This window comes from Rhinopithecus roxellana, chromosome 18 (genome assembly GCF_007565055.1).
Source record: "Rhinopithecus roxellana isolate Shanxi Qingling chromosome 18, ASM756505v1, whole genome shotgun sequence".
NCBI classification, from domain to species: Eukaryota; Metazoa; Chordata; class Mammalia; order Primates; family Cercopithecidae; genus Rhinopithecus; species Rhinopithecus roxellana.
This window is the reverse complement of record NC_044566.1, coordinates 64,706,094-64,722,558: the sequence shown is the minus strand read 5'-3', so window position 1 is coordinate 64,722,558 and position 16,465 is coordinate 64,706,094. Positions and strand designations below refer to the sequence as shown.

Here is a 16,465-nt window from a genome sequence, read left to right as displayed (position 1 = left end):
AATCTGAAGAGCATTCTCTAAGGAAAGAGAAGAAGGGCAAAGCCTCTGACAAGATTGTGTTATAAAACAGCAGATATACCATGAATCTCAGTTTTAGTATCAATGCTTAATAGTCAAGAATAAGTTTTAAAATGCTTACAAATCAGCAACTAAGCTCCATGGAGCCAGGAAACAAAAACTTTTAAATTCAATTCTCTAAACCCTAAAACATCTGAATGATTCCAACCAAGAGCTGACAGCACCATACAATAAGCAAATACAAAGAACCTAAATAGCTAAAAAAAATTTTGAGAAAATAAAATTGGCCGGGCGCGGTGGCTCAAGCCTGTAATCCCAGCACTTTGGGAGGCCGAGGCGGGCGGATCACGAGGTCAGGAGATCGAGACCATCCTGGCTAACACGGTGAAACCCCGTCTGTACTAAAAAAAATACAAAAAACTAGCCGGGCGAGGTGGTGGCGCCTGTAGTCCCAGCTACTCGGGAGGCTGAGGCAGGAGAATAGCGTAAACCCGGGAGGCGGAGTTTGCAGTGAGCTGAGATCTGGCCACTGCACTCCAGCCTGGGTGACAGAGCGAGACTCCTTCTCAAAAAAAAAAAAAAAAAAAAAAAAGAGAAAATAAAATTGGATGATTATAACCTGATTTCAAAGCTTAGGGTAAATATGGTAATTAAGCCAGCACGATTTTGTAACTGACAAACTGGTCAATGAAACAAAAAAAGTACAGATTTTTTCCAGGTTTTTTAAATAAAGATGCAAGGGTAACACGGTAACAAAGGGGAAATCATAAATCTTTGCAATTAATGGTGCCGAACAACTGGAAACCTGCACAATAAAAACGATTTTTACGTTACACTCAAAATGTATAAACGTAAAAACTATAAAATTTCTCAAGAAAACACGAGAAAAGTTTTGCAATCTTAGGCAAAGATCATACAAGGACACAGAACAAACCATACAAGAAAAAAAATTGACAAAATTTGGACTTCATAAAATATAAAAACATCTGCTCTTTGAGGGTCACTGTTAAAGTTAAAAAACTTCACAGAAGCAATGGCTCACACCTGTAATTCCAGCACTTTGGGAGGCTAAGACAGGAGGATAGTTTAAGCTCAGGAGTTAGGGACCAGTCTGGGCAACACAGCAAGACCTCATATCTACTTTAAAAAAAAAAAATCAAAAAATTAGCCAGGCGTGGTGGCGCATGCCTGTAGTACCAGCTACTCAGCAGGCTAAGGAAGGAGAATCATTTGAGCCCAGGAGGTCAAGGCTGCAGTAAGCCGAGATCACTCCATTGCACTTCAGCCTGAGTGACAGAGCGAGACCGTGTCCCCCAAAAATAAATAAATAAATAAAAAGAAAAGAAAATTTAAAAACAAGCCACAGACTGGGAGGAAGATTTATAATACAGACATACCTAGATTTGATAATTCAGTAAGAAGACAATCTACCCAATTAAAAATGAACAAAGGGGGGCCGGGTGCGGTGGCTCACGCCTGTAATCCCAGTACTTTGGGAGGCTGAGGTGGGCGGATCAGAAGGTCAGGAGATCAAGACCATCCTGGTGAACATGGTAAAACCTCGTCTCTACTAAAAATACAAAAATATTAGCCAGACATGGTGACTGGTGTCTGTAGTCCCAGCTATTCGGGAGGATTAGGCAGGAGAATGGCGTGAACCCGGGAGGCAGACCTTGCAGTGAGCCGAGATCGCGCCACTGCACTCCAGTCTGGGCAACAGAGCGAGACTCTGTCTCAAAAAAAAAAAAAAGAACACGGGGGACATCTAAGAAAAATGGACAAAAAATTTTAGATATTTCAGGAAAGATATATAATTGGCCAAAAAGCACATGAAAAGATGCTCATCATTAGTCATGAGGAAACTAAAATTCAAATCACGATGAGACTGCGCTAAACTAACCAGAATATTTAAGTCTAAAAAGCACCAAGTGCAACTGGGCACAGTGGCTTAGACCTGTAATCCCAACACTCAGGGAGATTGAAGCAGGTGGATCACTTGAGGCCAGGAGTTCCTGACCAGCCTAGCCAACATGGCGAAACCCCATCTCTACTGCAAAAAAAAAAAAAAAAAAAACTTAGCCAGGCATAGTGGTGCATGCCTGTAGTCCCAGCTACTCAGGAGGCTGAGGCACAATCATCACTTGAACTCAGGAGGCAGAGATTATAGTGAGCCAGGATGGAATCACTGCACTCCAGCCTGGGTGACACATGGAGACTCTGTCTCAAAAACAAATTGACAAAATATTAAAGATAGGCTGGGCACGGTGGCTCATGCCTGTAATCCCAGCACTGTGGGAGGCCAAGCGGGTGGATCAGGAGGTCAGGAGTTCAAGACCAGCCTGACCGAGATAGCAAAACCCTGTCTCTACTAAAAATACAAAAATTAGCTGGGCATGATGGCGGGCACCTGGGATCCCAGCTACTCGGGAGGCTGAGAGAGAGAACTGCTTGAACCTGGAGGCAGAGGTTGCAGTGAGCCGAGATCACGTCACTACACTCCAGCCTGCGCAACAGTGAGGCTCCATCTCAAAAAAAAAAAAAAAAGTAAAAAAATTAAAATTAAAAAAACATTAAAAAATTAAAAATAGACCAGGCACAGTGCCTCAGACCTGTAATCCCAGCACTTTGGGAGGCCGAGATGGGCGGATCAAGAGCTCAAGAGATGGAGACCATCCTGGCCAACTTGGTGAAACCTTACATCTACTAAAATTACAAAAATTACCCGGGTGTGGTAGCACGCGCCTATAGTCCCAGCTACTCGGGAGATTGAGGCAGGAGAATCGCCTGGAACCCGGGAGGCAGAGGTTGCAGTGAGCCGAGATCGCTCCACTGCACTCCAGCCTGGATGACAGAGCAAGACTCCGTCTCAAAATAATAATAATAATAATAATAATAATAATAATAATAATGATAATAATAAGCCCGGGCGCGGTGGCTCACACCTGTAATCCCAGCACTTTGGGAGGCCGAACTGAAGTCCAGAGTTCAAGACCACCCTGATGAACATGTAGAAACCCCATCTTACTAAAAATACAAAATTAGCCAGGCATGGTGGCGCATGCCTGTAATCCCAGCTATTTGGGAGGCTGAGGCAGGAGAATCGCTTGAACCCAGGAGGCGGAGGTTGCAGTGAGCTGAGATGGCGCCATTGCACTCCAGCCTGGGCAACAAGAGCGAAAACTCCATCTCAAAAAATAACAAGAATAAAATAAAATAAAAATAAAAACACCAAGTGTGGGTAAAACGTGGAGTAACTAGAAGTCACTCACTCATTGCTGGTAGGAATGTAAAATGGTACACTACTACAGAAAAGAGCTTGGCAGTTTCTTATAAAGTTAAACATACAGAATTTACCCCTAAATATTTACCTAAGTCACATGAAAGCCTAATATTTACAAGAAGCCTTGTAAACAAATACTCATAGTAGCTTTATTCACAATGGCCAGCAGTTGTAAGCAACTCAAATATCCATCCACATATCACGGACAAAACACAGTTATGTCCATACCATGGAATATGACTCAGCCATAAAAAGGAACAAAATACTATACACACGAAGATATGAATGAAATCTCATAAACATACGCTAAGCAAGAGAAGCCAGACACAGAAGAATACATACTATATGATTTCACTTAATATTAGAAAACACGGGCCAGGCGCGGTGGCTCAAGCCTGTAATCCCAGCACTTTGGGAGGCCGAGACGGGCAGATCACGAGGTCAGGAGATCGAGACCATCCTGACGAACACGGTGAAACCCCGTCTCTACTAAAAAAATACAAAAAAACTAGCCGGGCGAGGTGGCGGGCGCCTGTAATCCCAGCTACTCGGGAGGCTGAGGCAGGAGAATGGCGTAAACCCGGGAGGCGGAGCTGGCAGTGAGCTGAGATCCGGCCACTGCACTCCAGCCTGGGCGACAGAGCAAGACTCCGTCTCAAAAAAAAAAAAAAAAAAAAAAAAAAAAAGAAAACACAAAACATATTTATAGTAACAGAAATAGCTGTCTAAGGCAGGTAGAGTACAAAATAACCGTAAAAGGGCACAAGAGAACTTCTGTGGGGTAGTGGAAGTGTTCTGTATTTTTATTACAGCAGTGCGTTACGTGAGTACATATGTTTGTTAAAACTTGTTGAGCTCAGCAAGGCGAAGGGGCTCATGCCTGTAATCCCAGCACTTGGGGAGGTCCAGGCAGGTGGATTACTTAAGGTCAGGAGTTCCAGACCAGCCTGGCCAACATGGTGAAACCCAGTCTCTACAAAAATAAAGGCCAGGCACGGTGGCTCATGCATGTAATCCCCAGCACTTTGGGAGGCCGAGGTGGGCGGATCACCCGACGTGAGGAGTTCCAGACCAGCCTGCCCAACATGGTGAAATCCTGTCTCTACTAAAAATACAAAAATTAGCCAGACACAGTGGCTTACACTTGTAATCCCAGCTACTCGGGAGGCTGAGGAAGGAGAATTGCTTGAACCTGGGAGGGAGAGGTTATAGTGAGTCGAGATTGCCACTGCACTCCAGCCTGGGCAACAGAGTAAGACTCATCTCCCAAAAAACAAAAAACAAAAAAAAAACCACCTCGTTGAGCTCTACAACAGAATTTTTTTATTATTATTATTTTATTACTATTATTTTTCTAATTTTCTTTTTAAATAGAGACAGGGTCTCATTGCAGCCCTGACCTCCTGGGCTCAAGTGATCCTCCCATCTCGGCCTCCTGCATAGCTGGGACAACAGGGCAAATAGCTGAGACTACTGTGAACTCCACCACGCAGCCCCCAAGATGTTTTTATGTTGTTGTTGTTTTTGTTTTTTTAGGCAGAGTCTTGCTCTGTCGCCCAGTCTGGAGTGCAATGACACAATCTGAACTCACTGCAACCTCCGTCCCCCAGGTTCAACCAGTTCTGGTGACTCACCCTCCCAAGTAGCTGTGATTACAGGCATATACCACCAAGCCCGGCTAATTTTTCATATTTTTAATAGAGACAGAGTTTCGCCATTTGCCCAGGCTGGTCTCAAACTCCTGAGCTCAGGCAATCCACCTGCCTCGGCCTCCCAGAGTGCTAGGATTACAGGCGTGAGCCACCGAGCCTGGCCCAAGGTACTATTTTTTTTGAGACAAGGTCACTCAGTCACCCAGGCTGGAGTACAGTGGCACGATCTGGGATCACTGCAACCTCTGCCTAAAAGGTTCAAGCAATTCTCGTGCCTCAGCCTCCTGAGTAGGTGGGATTACAGGGATGTGTCACCACGCCCAATTTATTTTTGTATTTTTAGTAGAGATGACTTTTTTTTTTTTTTTTTTTTTTTTGAGGCAGAGTCTCACTCTGTCCCCGGGGCTGGAGTGCAGTGGCCGGATCTCAGCTCACTGCAAGCTCCGCCTCCCGGGTTTACGCCATTCTCCTGCCTCAGCCTCCCGAGTAGCTGGGACTACAGGCGCCCGCCACTTCGCCCGGCTAGTTTTTTTGTATTTTTAGTAGAGACGGGGTTTCACCGTGTTAGCCAGGATGGTCTCGATCTCCTGACCTCGTGATCCGCCCGTCTCGGCCTCCCAAAGTGCTGGGATTACAGGCTTGAGCCACCGCGCCCGGCCGAGATGACTTTTTTTTGTTTTGTTTTGTTTGAGACAGAGTCTGTCACCCAGGCAGGAGTACAGTGGCACCATCTCGGCTCACTGCAACCTCCGACTCCCAGGGTCAAGTGATTCTCGAGCCTCAGCCTCCCCAGTAGCTGGGACTACAGGCGCACATCACCACGACCAGTTAATTTTTGTATTTTTAGTAGGGTCGGGGTTTCGTGCCATGTTGGCCAGGCTGGTCATGAACTCCTGACCTGCGGTGATCTACCCGCTGAAAGTCTGGGGCTTGAGCCACCGCACCCCTGAGGTGCTTTTTATGAATGTAAATTAGATGTCAATAAAGCTGATAACAGTTTCTGAAAGGATTCTCTTAACTTTATAGATTTTACTTTGTATATATATGTTCAGTAAGTTAAATGAAATCATAATACAAAACACTGCTGAGATTTAAACTCTGAAGTTTGAAGAAAGTACATGACTCTTGACTCCTACCAGTACACAAAAATTTCTTATTTGTATTCACTGAATATTTACTCAACACCTACTTACCATATGCTAGTATGAACTGCAAGGAAAGACAGAATTCCAGAACAAAGAGAAGCCCCTATGTAACTGGATAGAAGGACAAGATATTTAAAACTTACGTTGTTAGCAAGAATGCCCCATCACCACATCTTTCCAGAGCCTTTCGTGCAGGAGGTTTTGCTGCAAATTCTACAAAACCTTTTCCTGTAGCTCTACCGCGATCATCCACAACCACAACAGCTTTCTCTACTGGACCAAACTGAGAAAATGCTTGCTCTAGCAGCTCATTGGAAACAACTGGAGAAAGGTTCTTGACAGTTAAGGCAGCTCCATGCGTAGCAAAGCGAATTCGTAGAGGTCTGCTCTTCAAAATAGTGCCATCCAGCTCTGCTTTTGCGATTTCAGCCAGTGTTCTGGATTCCTTTTTAGGAAGAAAAAACATTGTTAAAAGATGACAGTAACAGAAAAAATTTAAAACACTCTTTGGCTTCTAGGGAGAACTAGGTAGCTTTAGCAAATGGCTGACAGGGTCGATTTGATTTCGTATCTTTTAACTTTGGTATCACAGGGTTTTTAACTATTCAATCATCATTTTAAACATTTTAATTAAAAGGTCCGAACTCCGTGTTTTGTTAAAAGTAATTATTTAAAGATTAGCTCCTCATAAGGCCAGTTACCAACTATTAAATATTCAAAGCAATATAGTTTTAGAATCTCCTACGTATATTAAAAACATATTAATAACTTGACTAGAGGCTGGGCATAGTGGCTAACCCCTGTAATCCCAGCACTTTCAGAGGCCGAGGCGGGCAGATCACCTGAGGTCAGGAGTTTGAGACCAGCCTAGCCAACATGGTGAAATCCCATCTCTACTAAAAATACAAAAATTACCTGGGCGTGGTGGTGGGCGCCTTAATCCCAACTACCTGGGAGGCTGAGGCAAGAGATCTCTTGAACCTAGAAGGCAGAAGTTGCAGTGAGCCGAGATGGCGCCACTGCACTCCAGCCTGATCAACAGAGCAAGACTCTCTCTCGGAAAAAATAAAAATAAAAAATAATAATAACTTGGCTAGAAACTATCATCAAAGGAATAATTCTCTCCATACCCTTATGTTTTTCATCTCTTTTCTTTTTTTTTTGTTTTTTTTTTTTTTTTGAGACAGAATCTGGCACCGTCACCCGGGCTAGAGCACAATGGCGCAATCTCGGCTATCTGTAACCTCTGTCTCCCGGGTTCAAGAGATTCTCCTGCCTCAGCTTCCTAAGTAGCTGGGACTACAGGCGAACGCCACCACGCCCAGCTAATTTTTTGTATTTTTAGTAGAGACGGGGTTTCACCATGTTGGCCAGGCTGGTCTCAAACTCCTGACCTCAAGATTCGCCCACCTCAGCTTTCCAAAGTGTTGGGATTACAGGCGTGAGCCACCACACCCGGCCTGTTTTTTATGTCTTAATAAAACATCCCGCCTCTGTACAGCCAGACAAATCACCTTTTCTTTTTATTTTCATTTCTTTTCAATATTATATGTAAAAACTATTAGTTCTTGGGTTTTTTTTTCAGGGGAGGGAGTTGTCCTGAGACAGGGTCTTACTCTATTGCCCAGGCTGGAGTACAGAGGCACAATCACAGCTTACTGCAGCCTCAAACTCTGGGGCTCAAGGGATCCTCCTGCCTCACCCTCCTGACTAGCTGGGATTACGGGTGTATGCCACCAAGTCTAGCTACTTTTTTAATTTTTTGTAGAGATGGGGGGGTCTCACTATATTGCCCATGCTGGTCTCTTGAACTCCTGGCCTCAAGCAGTCCTCTCGCCATAGCCTCTCAAAGTGTGAGATTACAGGTATGAGCCACCTTGCTCTAGCCAATGTCTTATTAATGACTTCTCCTGAAATACTGGCATGGGTTATACATTTCTCACCATCACATGAAGAGAAACAAAGGCAACACTCACGAGCTATAACAGTTCTTGCCATTATATAGAGAAGCAAGTGTACACATGCACTTATTATAAACTAAAAAATATGCTCATTGCTGAAACTACAAGGTAAGAGAACTTCCTTCTACTTGGGGAATTCAAAGTTGGTGTAGAATATGGGCAGCACCTAAAACAATAAATAAGGAACTGGTAAATGTAATAGCGGTATGTCTTTTTTTTTTTTTTTGAGGCGGAGTCTCGCTCTGTCGCCCGGACTGGAGCCCGGACTGGAGTGCAGTGGCCGGATCTCAGCTCACTGCAAGCTCCGCCTACCGGGTTTACGCCATTCTCCTGCCTCAGCCTCCCGAGTAGCTGGGACTACAGGCGCCGCCACCTCGCCCGGCTAGTTTTTGTATTTTCAGTAGAGACGGGGTTTCACCGTGTTAGCCAGGATGGTCTCGATCTCCTGACCTCGTGATCCGCCCGTCTCAGCCTCCCAAAGTGCTGGGATTACAGGCTTGAGCCACTGCGCCCGGCCCCAGTATGTCTTTTTCACTGTGTTATGGGAACCCTCCAGGGACAACTGAAGAGGCTTTACATGTATATGTAAGAAGAATACAAACATACTATCTTATGAAAAATGTCTTAAGGTCACAAGAGCTCTTTATTCAACCCCTAAAATGTTCATGACAGCTTGAAATTATTGCCCTTTATTGCAAAAATCTACGTATAGAATTATTTTTCCAAAAACAAATGAAGTTAACCTTTTTAGAGATATACTCATCCCTCTGTATCCATGGATTCAACCAGAAGTAGATCAAAAATATTTAGGGTCAGGCCCAATGGCTCACACTTGTCACCCCAGCACTTTGGGAGGCTGAGGCAGGCAGATCACTTGAGGTCAGGAGTTCAAGACCTGCCTCCTGGCCAACATGGCAAAACCCAGTCTCTACCAAAAAATACAAAAATTAGCCGGGGCATGGTAGTGAGCACCTGTAGTCCCAGCTACTTGGGGAGCTGAGGTGCGAGAATCTCTTGAACCCAGAAGGCAGAGGTTGCAGTGAGCCGAGATCACACCACTGCACTCCAGCCTGGGTGACAGGGAGAGACTCTGTGTCAAAAAAGAAAAAAGAAAAGAAAATATTCGGGAAAGAAACAATTTAAAATAATACAGACAGCCGGGCGCGGTGGCTCAAGCCTGTAATCCCAGCACTTTGGGAGGCCGAGACGGGCGGATCACGAGGTCAGGAGATTGAGACCACCCTGGCTAACACGGTGAAACCCCGTCTCTACTAAAAAAATACAAAAAACTAGCCAGGCGAGGTGGCGGGCGCCTGTAGTCCCAGCTACTTGGGAGGCGGAGCCAGGAGAATGGTGTAAACCTGGGAGGCGGAGCTTGCAGTGAGCTGAGATCTGGCCACTGCACTCCGGGCAACAGAGCAAGACTCCGTCTCAAAAAAAATAAAATAAAATAAAAATAAAAATAAATAAAATAATACAGACAGGCAGGATAAGAGGGCTCACACCTGCAATCCCAGCACTTTAAGCCAAAATAGGAAGAATCCTTGAGGCCAGGAGTTTAAGACCAGCCTAGGCAAAACAGCAAGACCTCGTCTTTATTCCTTTAAAATAAAAAATAAAATTTAAATAAAAGAAAATAAAATAGGCTCGGTGCACTGGCTCATGCCTGCAGTCCCAGCACTTTAGGAGGCCGAGGTGGGCAGATCGCGAGGTCAGGAGTTCGAGACCAGCCTAGCCAGCATGGTGAAACCCCGTCTCTACTAAAAATACAAAAAAAAAAAAAAAAATTAGCCAGGCATGTGGCACGTGGCTGCAGTCCCAGCTACTCCAGAGGCTGAGGCAGAATCGCTTGAACCCGTGAGGAAGACGATGCAGTGAGCTGAGACAGCGTCACTACACTCAGGCCTGGGCGATAGAGCGAGAATCCATTTCAAATAGATAACTAAATAAACCAAATAATACAGCATAACAGCTATTCATATAGCATTTCCATTGTACTAGGTGTTATAAGTAATCTAGAGATGATTTAAAGTATACAGGAGGATTGCATGGGTAATATGGAAAAACAATGCCATTTTTACACAGTATAAGGATTTGAGCATCTACGAATTTTAGTACTGGAGGAGGTCCTAGAATCAATCCCCCACAGACACTGAGGGATGATTGCATTCTAAACAGTCGTTTTATTGCTTTCAACTCACTAGTAATAGCAGTAGCAGTTAGTAAATGATCTGCCCACCTCGGCCTCCTAAAGTGCTGGGACTGCAGGCATGAGCCACTGCACCTAGCCTATTTTATTTTCTTTTATTTAAATTTTATTTTTTATTTTAAAGGAATAAAGACAAGGTCTTGCTGTTTTGCCTAGGCTGGTCTTAAACTCCTGGCCTCAAGGATTCTTCCTGTTTTGGCTTAAAGTGCTAGGATTACAGGTGTGAGCCCTCTTATCCTGCCTGTCTGTATTATTTTAAATTGTTTCTTTCCCAAATGTTTTTCTTTTTTCTTTTTTGACACAGAGTCTCTCCCCGTCACCCAGGCTGGAGTGCAGTGGTGTGATCTCGGCTCACTGCAAAAGAGATTTGTTTACTAAAAAGAGATGGGTACTTTCTTACCTAATACATCATATAATCCAACAACTCTTGAGAAGTAGACTTTAGAAACAGTCTTGAAAGTAAGAATAGGGCCGGGCGCAGTGGCTCACGCCTGTAATCCCAGCACTTTGGGAGGCCGAGACGGGCGGATCACGAGGTCAGGAGATGGAGACCATCCTGGCTAACATGGTGAAACCCCGTCTCGACTAAAAATACAAAAAAATTAGCCGGGCGTGGTGGTGGGCGCCTGTAGTCCCAGCTGCTGGGGACGCTGAGGCAGGAGAATGGCGTAAACCCGTGAGGCGGAGATTGCAGTGAGCCGAGATCGCGCAACTGCACTCCAGCCTGGGTGACAGAGCAAGACTCTGTCTCAAAAAAAAAAAAAAAAAAAGAAAGAAAGAAAGAAAGAGAGAATAGGAAAAAATATGAAAACATTTCATGGGGTGATAACATGTATATTTTGATAGGGGTTTGAGTTAAATAGACATATACATTTGTCAAAATTCACAAACCACGGTGGCCAGGCACGGTGGCTCACACTTGTCATCCTAACACTTTGGGAAGCTGAGGCGGAGGGATCACTTAAGCCCAGGAGTTTGAGACCTGCCTGGGCAACATGAGAGAGACCTTGTCTCTACAAAAAACAAACAAAATTAGCCAGGTGTGGTGGTGTGTGCCTGTGGTCCCCGCAACCTGAGGGGCTGAGGTGTCAGGATCATCTGAGCCCAAGAAGTCGAGGCTTGATCAAGTGAGCCATGATCACGCCACTGCACTCCAGTCTGGGCACTCTGCTCAAAAGAAAAAAAAAAGAAAACCCACCAACCAGTACACTTAAAATTTGTGCCCTTTACTTACGTAAAAATTTTTTTTTTTTTTTAGACGGAGTCTCGCTCTGTCACCCAGGCTAGAGTGAGTGGCGCAATATCGGCTCACTGCAAGCTCCGCCTCCCGGGTTCACGCCATTCTCCTGCCTCAGCCTCCTGAGTAGCTGGAACTACAGGCGTCTGCAACCACGCCTGGCTAATTTTTTTGTATTTTTAGTAGAGACCCGGTTTCACCGTGTTAGCCCGGATGGTCTTGATCTCCTGACTTTGAGATCCGCCCGCCTCGGCCACCCAAAGTGCTGGGATTACAGGCATGAGCCACCGTGCCCGGCCAAAAAAGATAACTTTTGCATAAAAATGTTCACCAAGTGGCAAGCTGTTTATCTAATGTCCAAAAAATAAATAAATGCATTTATAATATTCAAAATGTAATGATTATTTAACCCGAATTTTAAAGAAATTTCCCTATTTCATTATTATTAGTAGTTGTGAATACTTGCCCTTCTCTTGAAGCCACTTACATGTTGAAATGTTTGCCCTAAAAAATACAGTCTCTTGGCTGGGTGCCGTGGCTCACCCTTGAAATCCCAGCACTTTGGGAGGCCAAGGCGGGTGGATCACGAGGTCAAGAGGGCGAGACCATCCTGGCCAACATGGGTGAAACCCCGTCTCTACTAAAAATACAAAAATTAGCTGGTCGTGGTCGCATGCGCCTGTAGTCCCAGCTGGGAGGCCGAGGCAGGAGAATCGCTTGAACCCGGTAGGTAGAGGTTGCAGTGAGCCAAGATTTCCCGCCACTGCACTCCAACTTGGTGACAGAGCAAAATTTCGTCTCAAAAAAACAGTATCTTAAAGGTTTTAGAAGTACATTAATTTTTTAAAAAAGAAAAAAGTAATAAAAATACAGTACCATGTAACTACAATTTTCTCTACATATTAAGATTTTGTATGGTCCAGACAGAGAACCCAATTTTGAAAGTCAAAGCTCCAGGCCGGGCACAGTGGCTCACCCTGTAATTCCAGCACTTTGGGAGGCCGAGGCAGGAGGAACGCTTGAGCCCAGGAATTCAAAAGCAATCTGGGCAACATGGCGAAACGCTGCCTCTACAAAAAATACAAAAATTAGGCGGGCTTGGGGGTGCATGACTGTAGTCCCAGCTACTCGGGAGGCTGAGGTGGGAGAACTGCTTGAGCCCAGGAGCTGAGATCACGCCACTGCACTCTAGTCTGGGTGATAGAGCGAGACCGTCTCAAAAAAAAAAAAAAAAAAAGGCGTACACCTTCGCTATTTTTGTTTTGTTTTGTTTTGTGATCTCAGCTCACTGCAGCCTCTGCCTCAGCCTCCCAAGTAACTGGGACTACAGGCGTGCACCACCACGCCCAGCTAATTTTTGTATTTTTAGTAGAGATAAGAGTTTGGCCAGGCTTGTTCAAATTTTTAAAAAATATAAAGGAATCACAATTTTTGCATAAATTATTGGAAAACTTTAAAAAATTTAGATTACAAGAGAGTAAGCTATATTACTCTACTAGGGTATGTATCAGTAATTTATGAAGTAGTACTGTGTATCATCTATTCTCCCCCTATAAAAACGTGGAAATCTCCAGGATGTTTAGTAGAAAAACACTGTATTAGATACACAAAATTAAACACCGTCCCATTACTGCAGATTAAACGGTGTTACTTGAGTATAGAGTTTGGGCACCTAAGCAGTTTGAGGTAAAAAGCAGGCTGCACTGAGGTGAGAAATAAAGTGGGAGTCCAAGGCAGGAGGATCGGTCGTGCCCAGGAGTTCGAGACTAGCCTGGGCAACATGGCGAGACCCCATTTCTATTAAAATAAATATATTTAATTTAGAAAAAAATAAAGTGGTCTACCCTTAAACGCATATAGGTGTCGTTGAAGCCAAGGATGGGATGTGAATAACTGTTTAAGAAGCAAGTCTCCGGGTGAGACCCTGACGCCCAGTGACACGGCTGGTGCGACTGAAGCTTCCGTTCCACACTCACGTTCAATTCGTTTCTATTATAGCACAATTTTTGCCTTGAAGAATTCTCATCCCAAAACGCCTCCCGCCCGTGCCCCCGGGCCCTTTCGGTACCCGGGCAACGGGGAACCCTGGAGCGCTCGCTACCTGAGCAGAGGGCACCATGCCCGAGCCAGCGCCGGGCAGCAGGCCTGCAGCCACCGCAAAGCACGATCGGCGCGCGGCGGAACACGGCGGCCACCGAGAGCGCAGGAAACCCCGGGACCGCGAACTCGAAACCAAAGGGGAAGCGGCCAATCCCGCCCAGGGGAACCGATGAGGCCGAGGGCGCCACGGTTGCCACAGGTCACGGAGACGGCGTCCTAGGACGAGGGTGGCCTCAGCCCCACGACCCCGCGGCCACCCCGACAGCCCTTTTGTTCCCTCGCGCGGGCGGCCTGACACTCACCAGGCGGATGAAGCCGAAGCCACGGTCCCGGTTGATGAAGACTTCGCTGGGCTCGCCATAGCGTTCGAAGAGCCTCTTGAAGTCCTCCTCCGTGATGTCGGTGGGCAGGTTTCCCACGAAGAGGCGGCAGCGCTGCGTGTACGTCTTCTCGCCCGGCTTGAGGAAACTCTTGATGTCGATAGTGAACCCCATCTCCTCGTCCGGGTGGTCCTCCGGCTGCGCGGACGCGGGCGGTGCCGGCTCCCCGGCAAGCGCGAGCGCCATGGCTGCCGCGGCCGCCGGCTCGCTCTCGCCCGCCGCGGACTCCAGGGCGCGAAGGCGGGCCGGGTTTTTCTCAATGCGCACTTGCTTCAGGTTTCCTCTTAACATCATCTTAGTGAGTTCGCCTCGGACACCGGATACAGGCCTAGATTTATATATAGTGTGTCTATATATATGTATACGTCTCTACAGAAACCTACGGCAACAAAATATCGACAATCAAGAGACCGCTATGTAGACGAGTCCGCAACTCGTCCTCCGCCGACTCACACCCGCGGCAGCCGCACATTCAAAATGGCGCTGCCACAAACTGCAGTTAGAAGAAGAAACGCCGGTGCAAGTCCCGCCCCTCCGCCAAAGCCGGCGCCGGAATGACGCGCCTGCGCATTCCCGGCACCAAAAAAGGCCCGTTGACTCGGACTGCGCATGCGCACAACCTTGCGCGTGCAATCGACAAACCTCTCAGGACGGGGAAGATGTCCTTTTCCATCCTGCTAAAATAGCAGACTGTTGTTGGCTGTACTCTTGGGACAAATTATGTGATATGTGCAGCAGTGTGTTAAACTACAATGACTTGGGTAAACATCCTAACCCTTTTAGATATCAAGCTCAATTTTGTTTTGTTTTGTTTTTTGAGACGGAGTCTCGCTCTGTGGCCCAGGCTGGAGTGCAGTGACGTGATCTCGGCTCCCTGCAAGCCCCGCCTCCCGGGTTCACGCCATTCTCCTGCCTCCGCCTCCCGAGTAGCTGGGACTACAGGCGCCGCCACCACGCCTGGCTTTTTTTTTTTTTTTTTTTTTTTTGTTTGTTTGTATTTTTAGTAGGGACAGGGTTTCACCGTGTTAGCCAAGATGGTCTCGACCTCCTGACCTCGTGATCCGCCCGTCTCGGCCTCCCAAAGTGCTGAGATTACAGGCGTGAGCCACCGCGCCCAGCCCAAAATGTTCTTTATACATAAAATACCTATTTATAATAAATGTGTTCCCCTGAGGTTTTTTTTTGTTTTGTTTTGTTTTTCAGACGGAATCTTGCTCTGTCGCCCAGGCTGGAGTGCAGTGGCGTGATGTCGGCTCACTGCAACCTCTGCCTCCCAGGTTTATGCAAGTCTCTGCCTCAGCTTCCTGAGTAGCTGGGACTACAGGCACGCACCACCACGCTCGGCTACTTTTTGTATTTTTAGTAGAGATGGGGTTTCTCCATGTTGGTCAGGTTGGTCTCAAACTCCCTACCTCGGGTGATCTGCCTGAGATTACAGGTGTGAGCTACCGCACCTGGCCAAAAAAAAAAATTTTTTTTTCTTAATTAGCAGGCGTAGTGGCATGTACCTGTAGTCCTAGCTACTAAAGAGGCTGAGGTGGGAGGATAGCTTGAGCCCAGGAGGTCCAGGCTGCAGTCAACTAGGATTGCAGTCAACTAGGATTGCGTGAAAGCACTCTGGCTTGAATGACAGAGAAAGACTCAGGGAAAAATGTGTGTTTGCTTGGGGGAACTCAGCATAACCCGTTTGTCCAGATTCTTCGTGTCTCTGTGTAGCATTCCCTTCCTCTGTGTATCAGGCAGGACCCATGTCACATAAGGGTCTATGACCTACTTTCAGAAGAAGTAAGTCAGAGAGTAATCTTTCTCAATTTCATAGCTTGCTTTAGGAGAGAAATAGTGGGGTCTGGGAGTGGGGAGGTAGGCAGGTGGGAGGATAGAGAGGGCGGGAGAAGGTCAGAGAGAGACCATCTGGCTTCTGAGGCACTCCTGCCTCCTTTAGCTAAAAAACAACCAGAATGCCAATGTGCCATACTTAGGGGTACTGTGTTATAAGCCCCAGTAATTGCTTTTGTCTCTAGCAAAACAAAACAAAACAAAATACTCTCTAGGGAAATGCAGCAGATTCCTTCCAAGTTTGAGATATGGATTCTGTGAAAGAAAAAATTATGACTGGCAATTAAAAAATGAAGGCAGAACGGCCGGGCGCGGTGGCTCAAGCCTGTAATCCCAGCACTTTGGGAGGCCGAGACGGGCGGATCACGAGGTCGGGAGATCGAGACCATCCTGGCTAACACTGTGAAACCCCGTTTCTACTAAAAAAATACAAAAAAAACTAGCCGGACGAGGTGGCGGGCGCCTGTAGTCCCAGCTACTCTGGAGGCTGAGGCAGGAGAATGGCGTGAACCCGGGGGGGCGGAGCTTGCAGTGAGCTGAGATCTGGCCACTGCACTCCAGCCCGGGCGACAGACCTAGACTCCATCTCAAAAAAAAAAAAAAAAAATGAAGGCAGAGGCCAGGTGCAGTGGCTTACTCCTGTAATC

General features: G+C 46.3%; 1 protein-coding gene across 5 annotated transcripts in view; it reads right to left on the bottom strand.

Annotated features, from left to right (window-relative positions):
* PSPC1 (paraspeckle component 1) overlaps window positions 1–14,555 on the bottom strand; it is a 112,667-nt gene extending 98,112 nt beyond the window's left edge. For 4 of the 5 annotated variants that reach the window (XR_004054633.1, XR_004054634.1, XR_004054631.1 and 1 more), the window contains exons 1-2: window positions 13,905–14,524; window positions 6,239–6,540 (exon numbers count right to left, since the gene is read on the bottom strand). Coding sequence is in view for 1 of the 5 variants with exons in the window: in XM_010353132.2 (XP_010351434.1) it covers window positions 6,239–6,540; window positions 13,905–14,276 (674 nt within the window). In the remaining 4 variants the exon portion in view is untranslated. Of the gene's footprint in view, window positions 1–6,238; window positions 6,541–13,904 lie in introns of all 5 variants that reach the window. The other variant, XR_004054632.1, reaches the window with a different exon arrangement.
* Window positions 14,556–16,465: the final 1,910 nt, after the last annotated feature.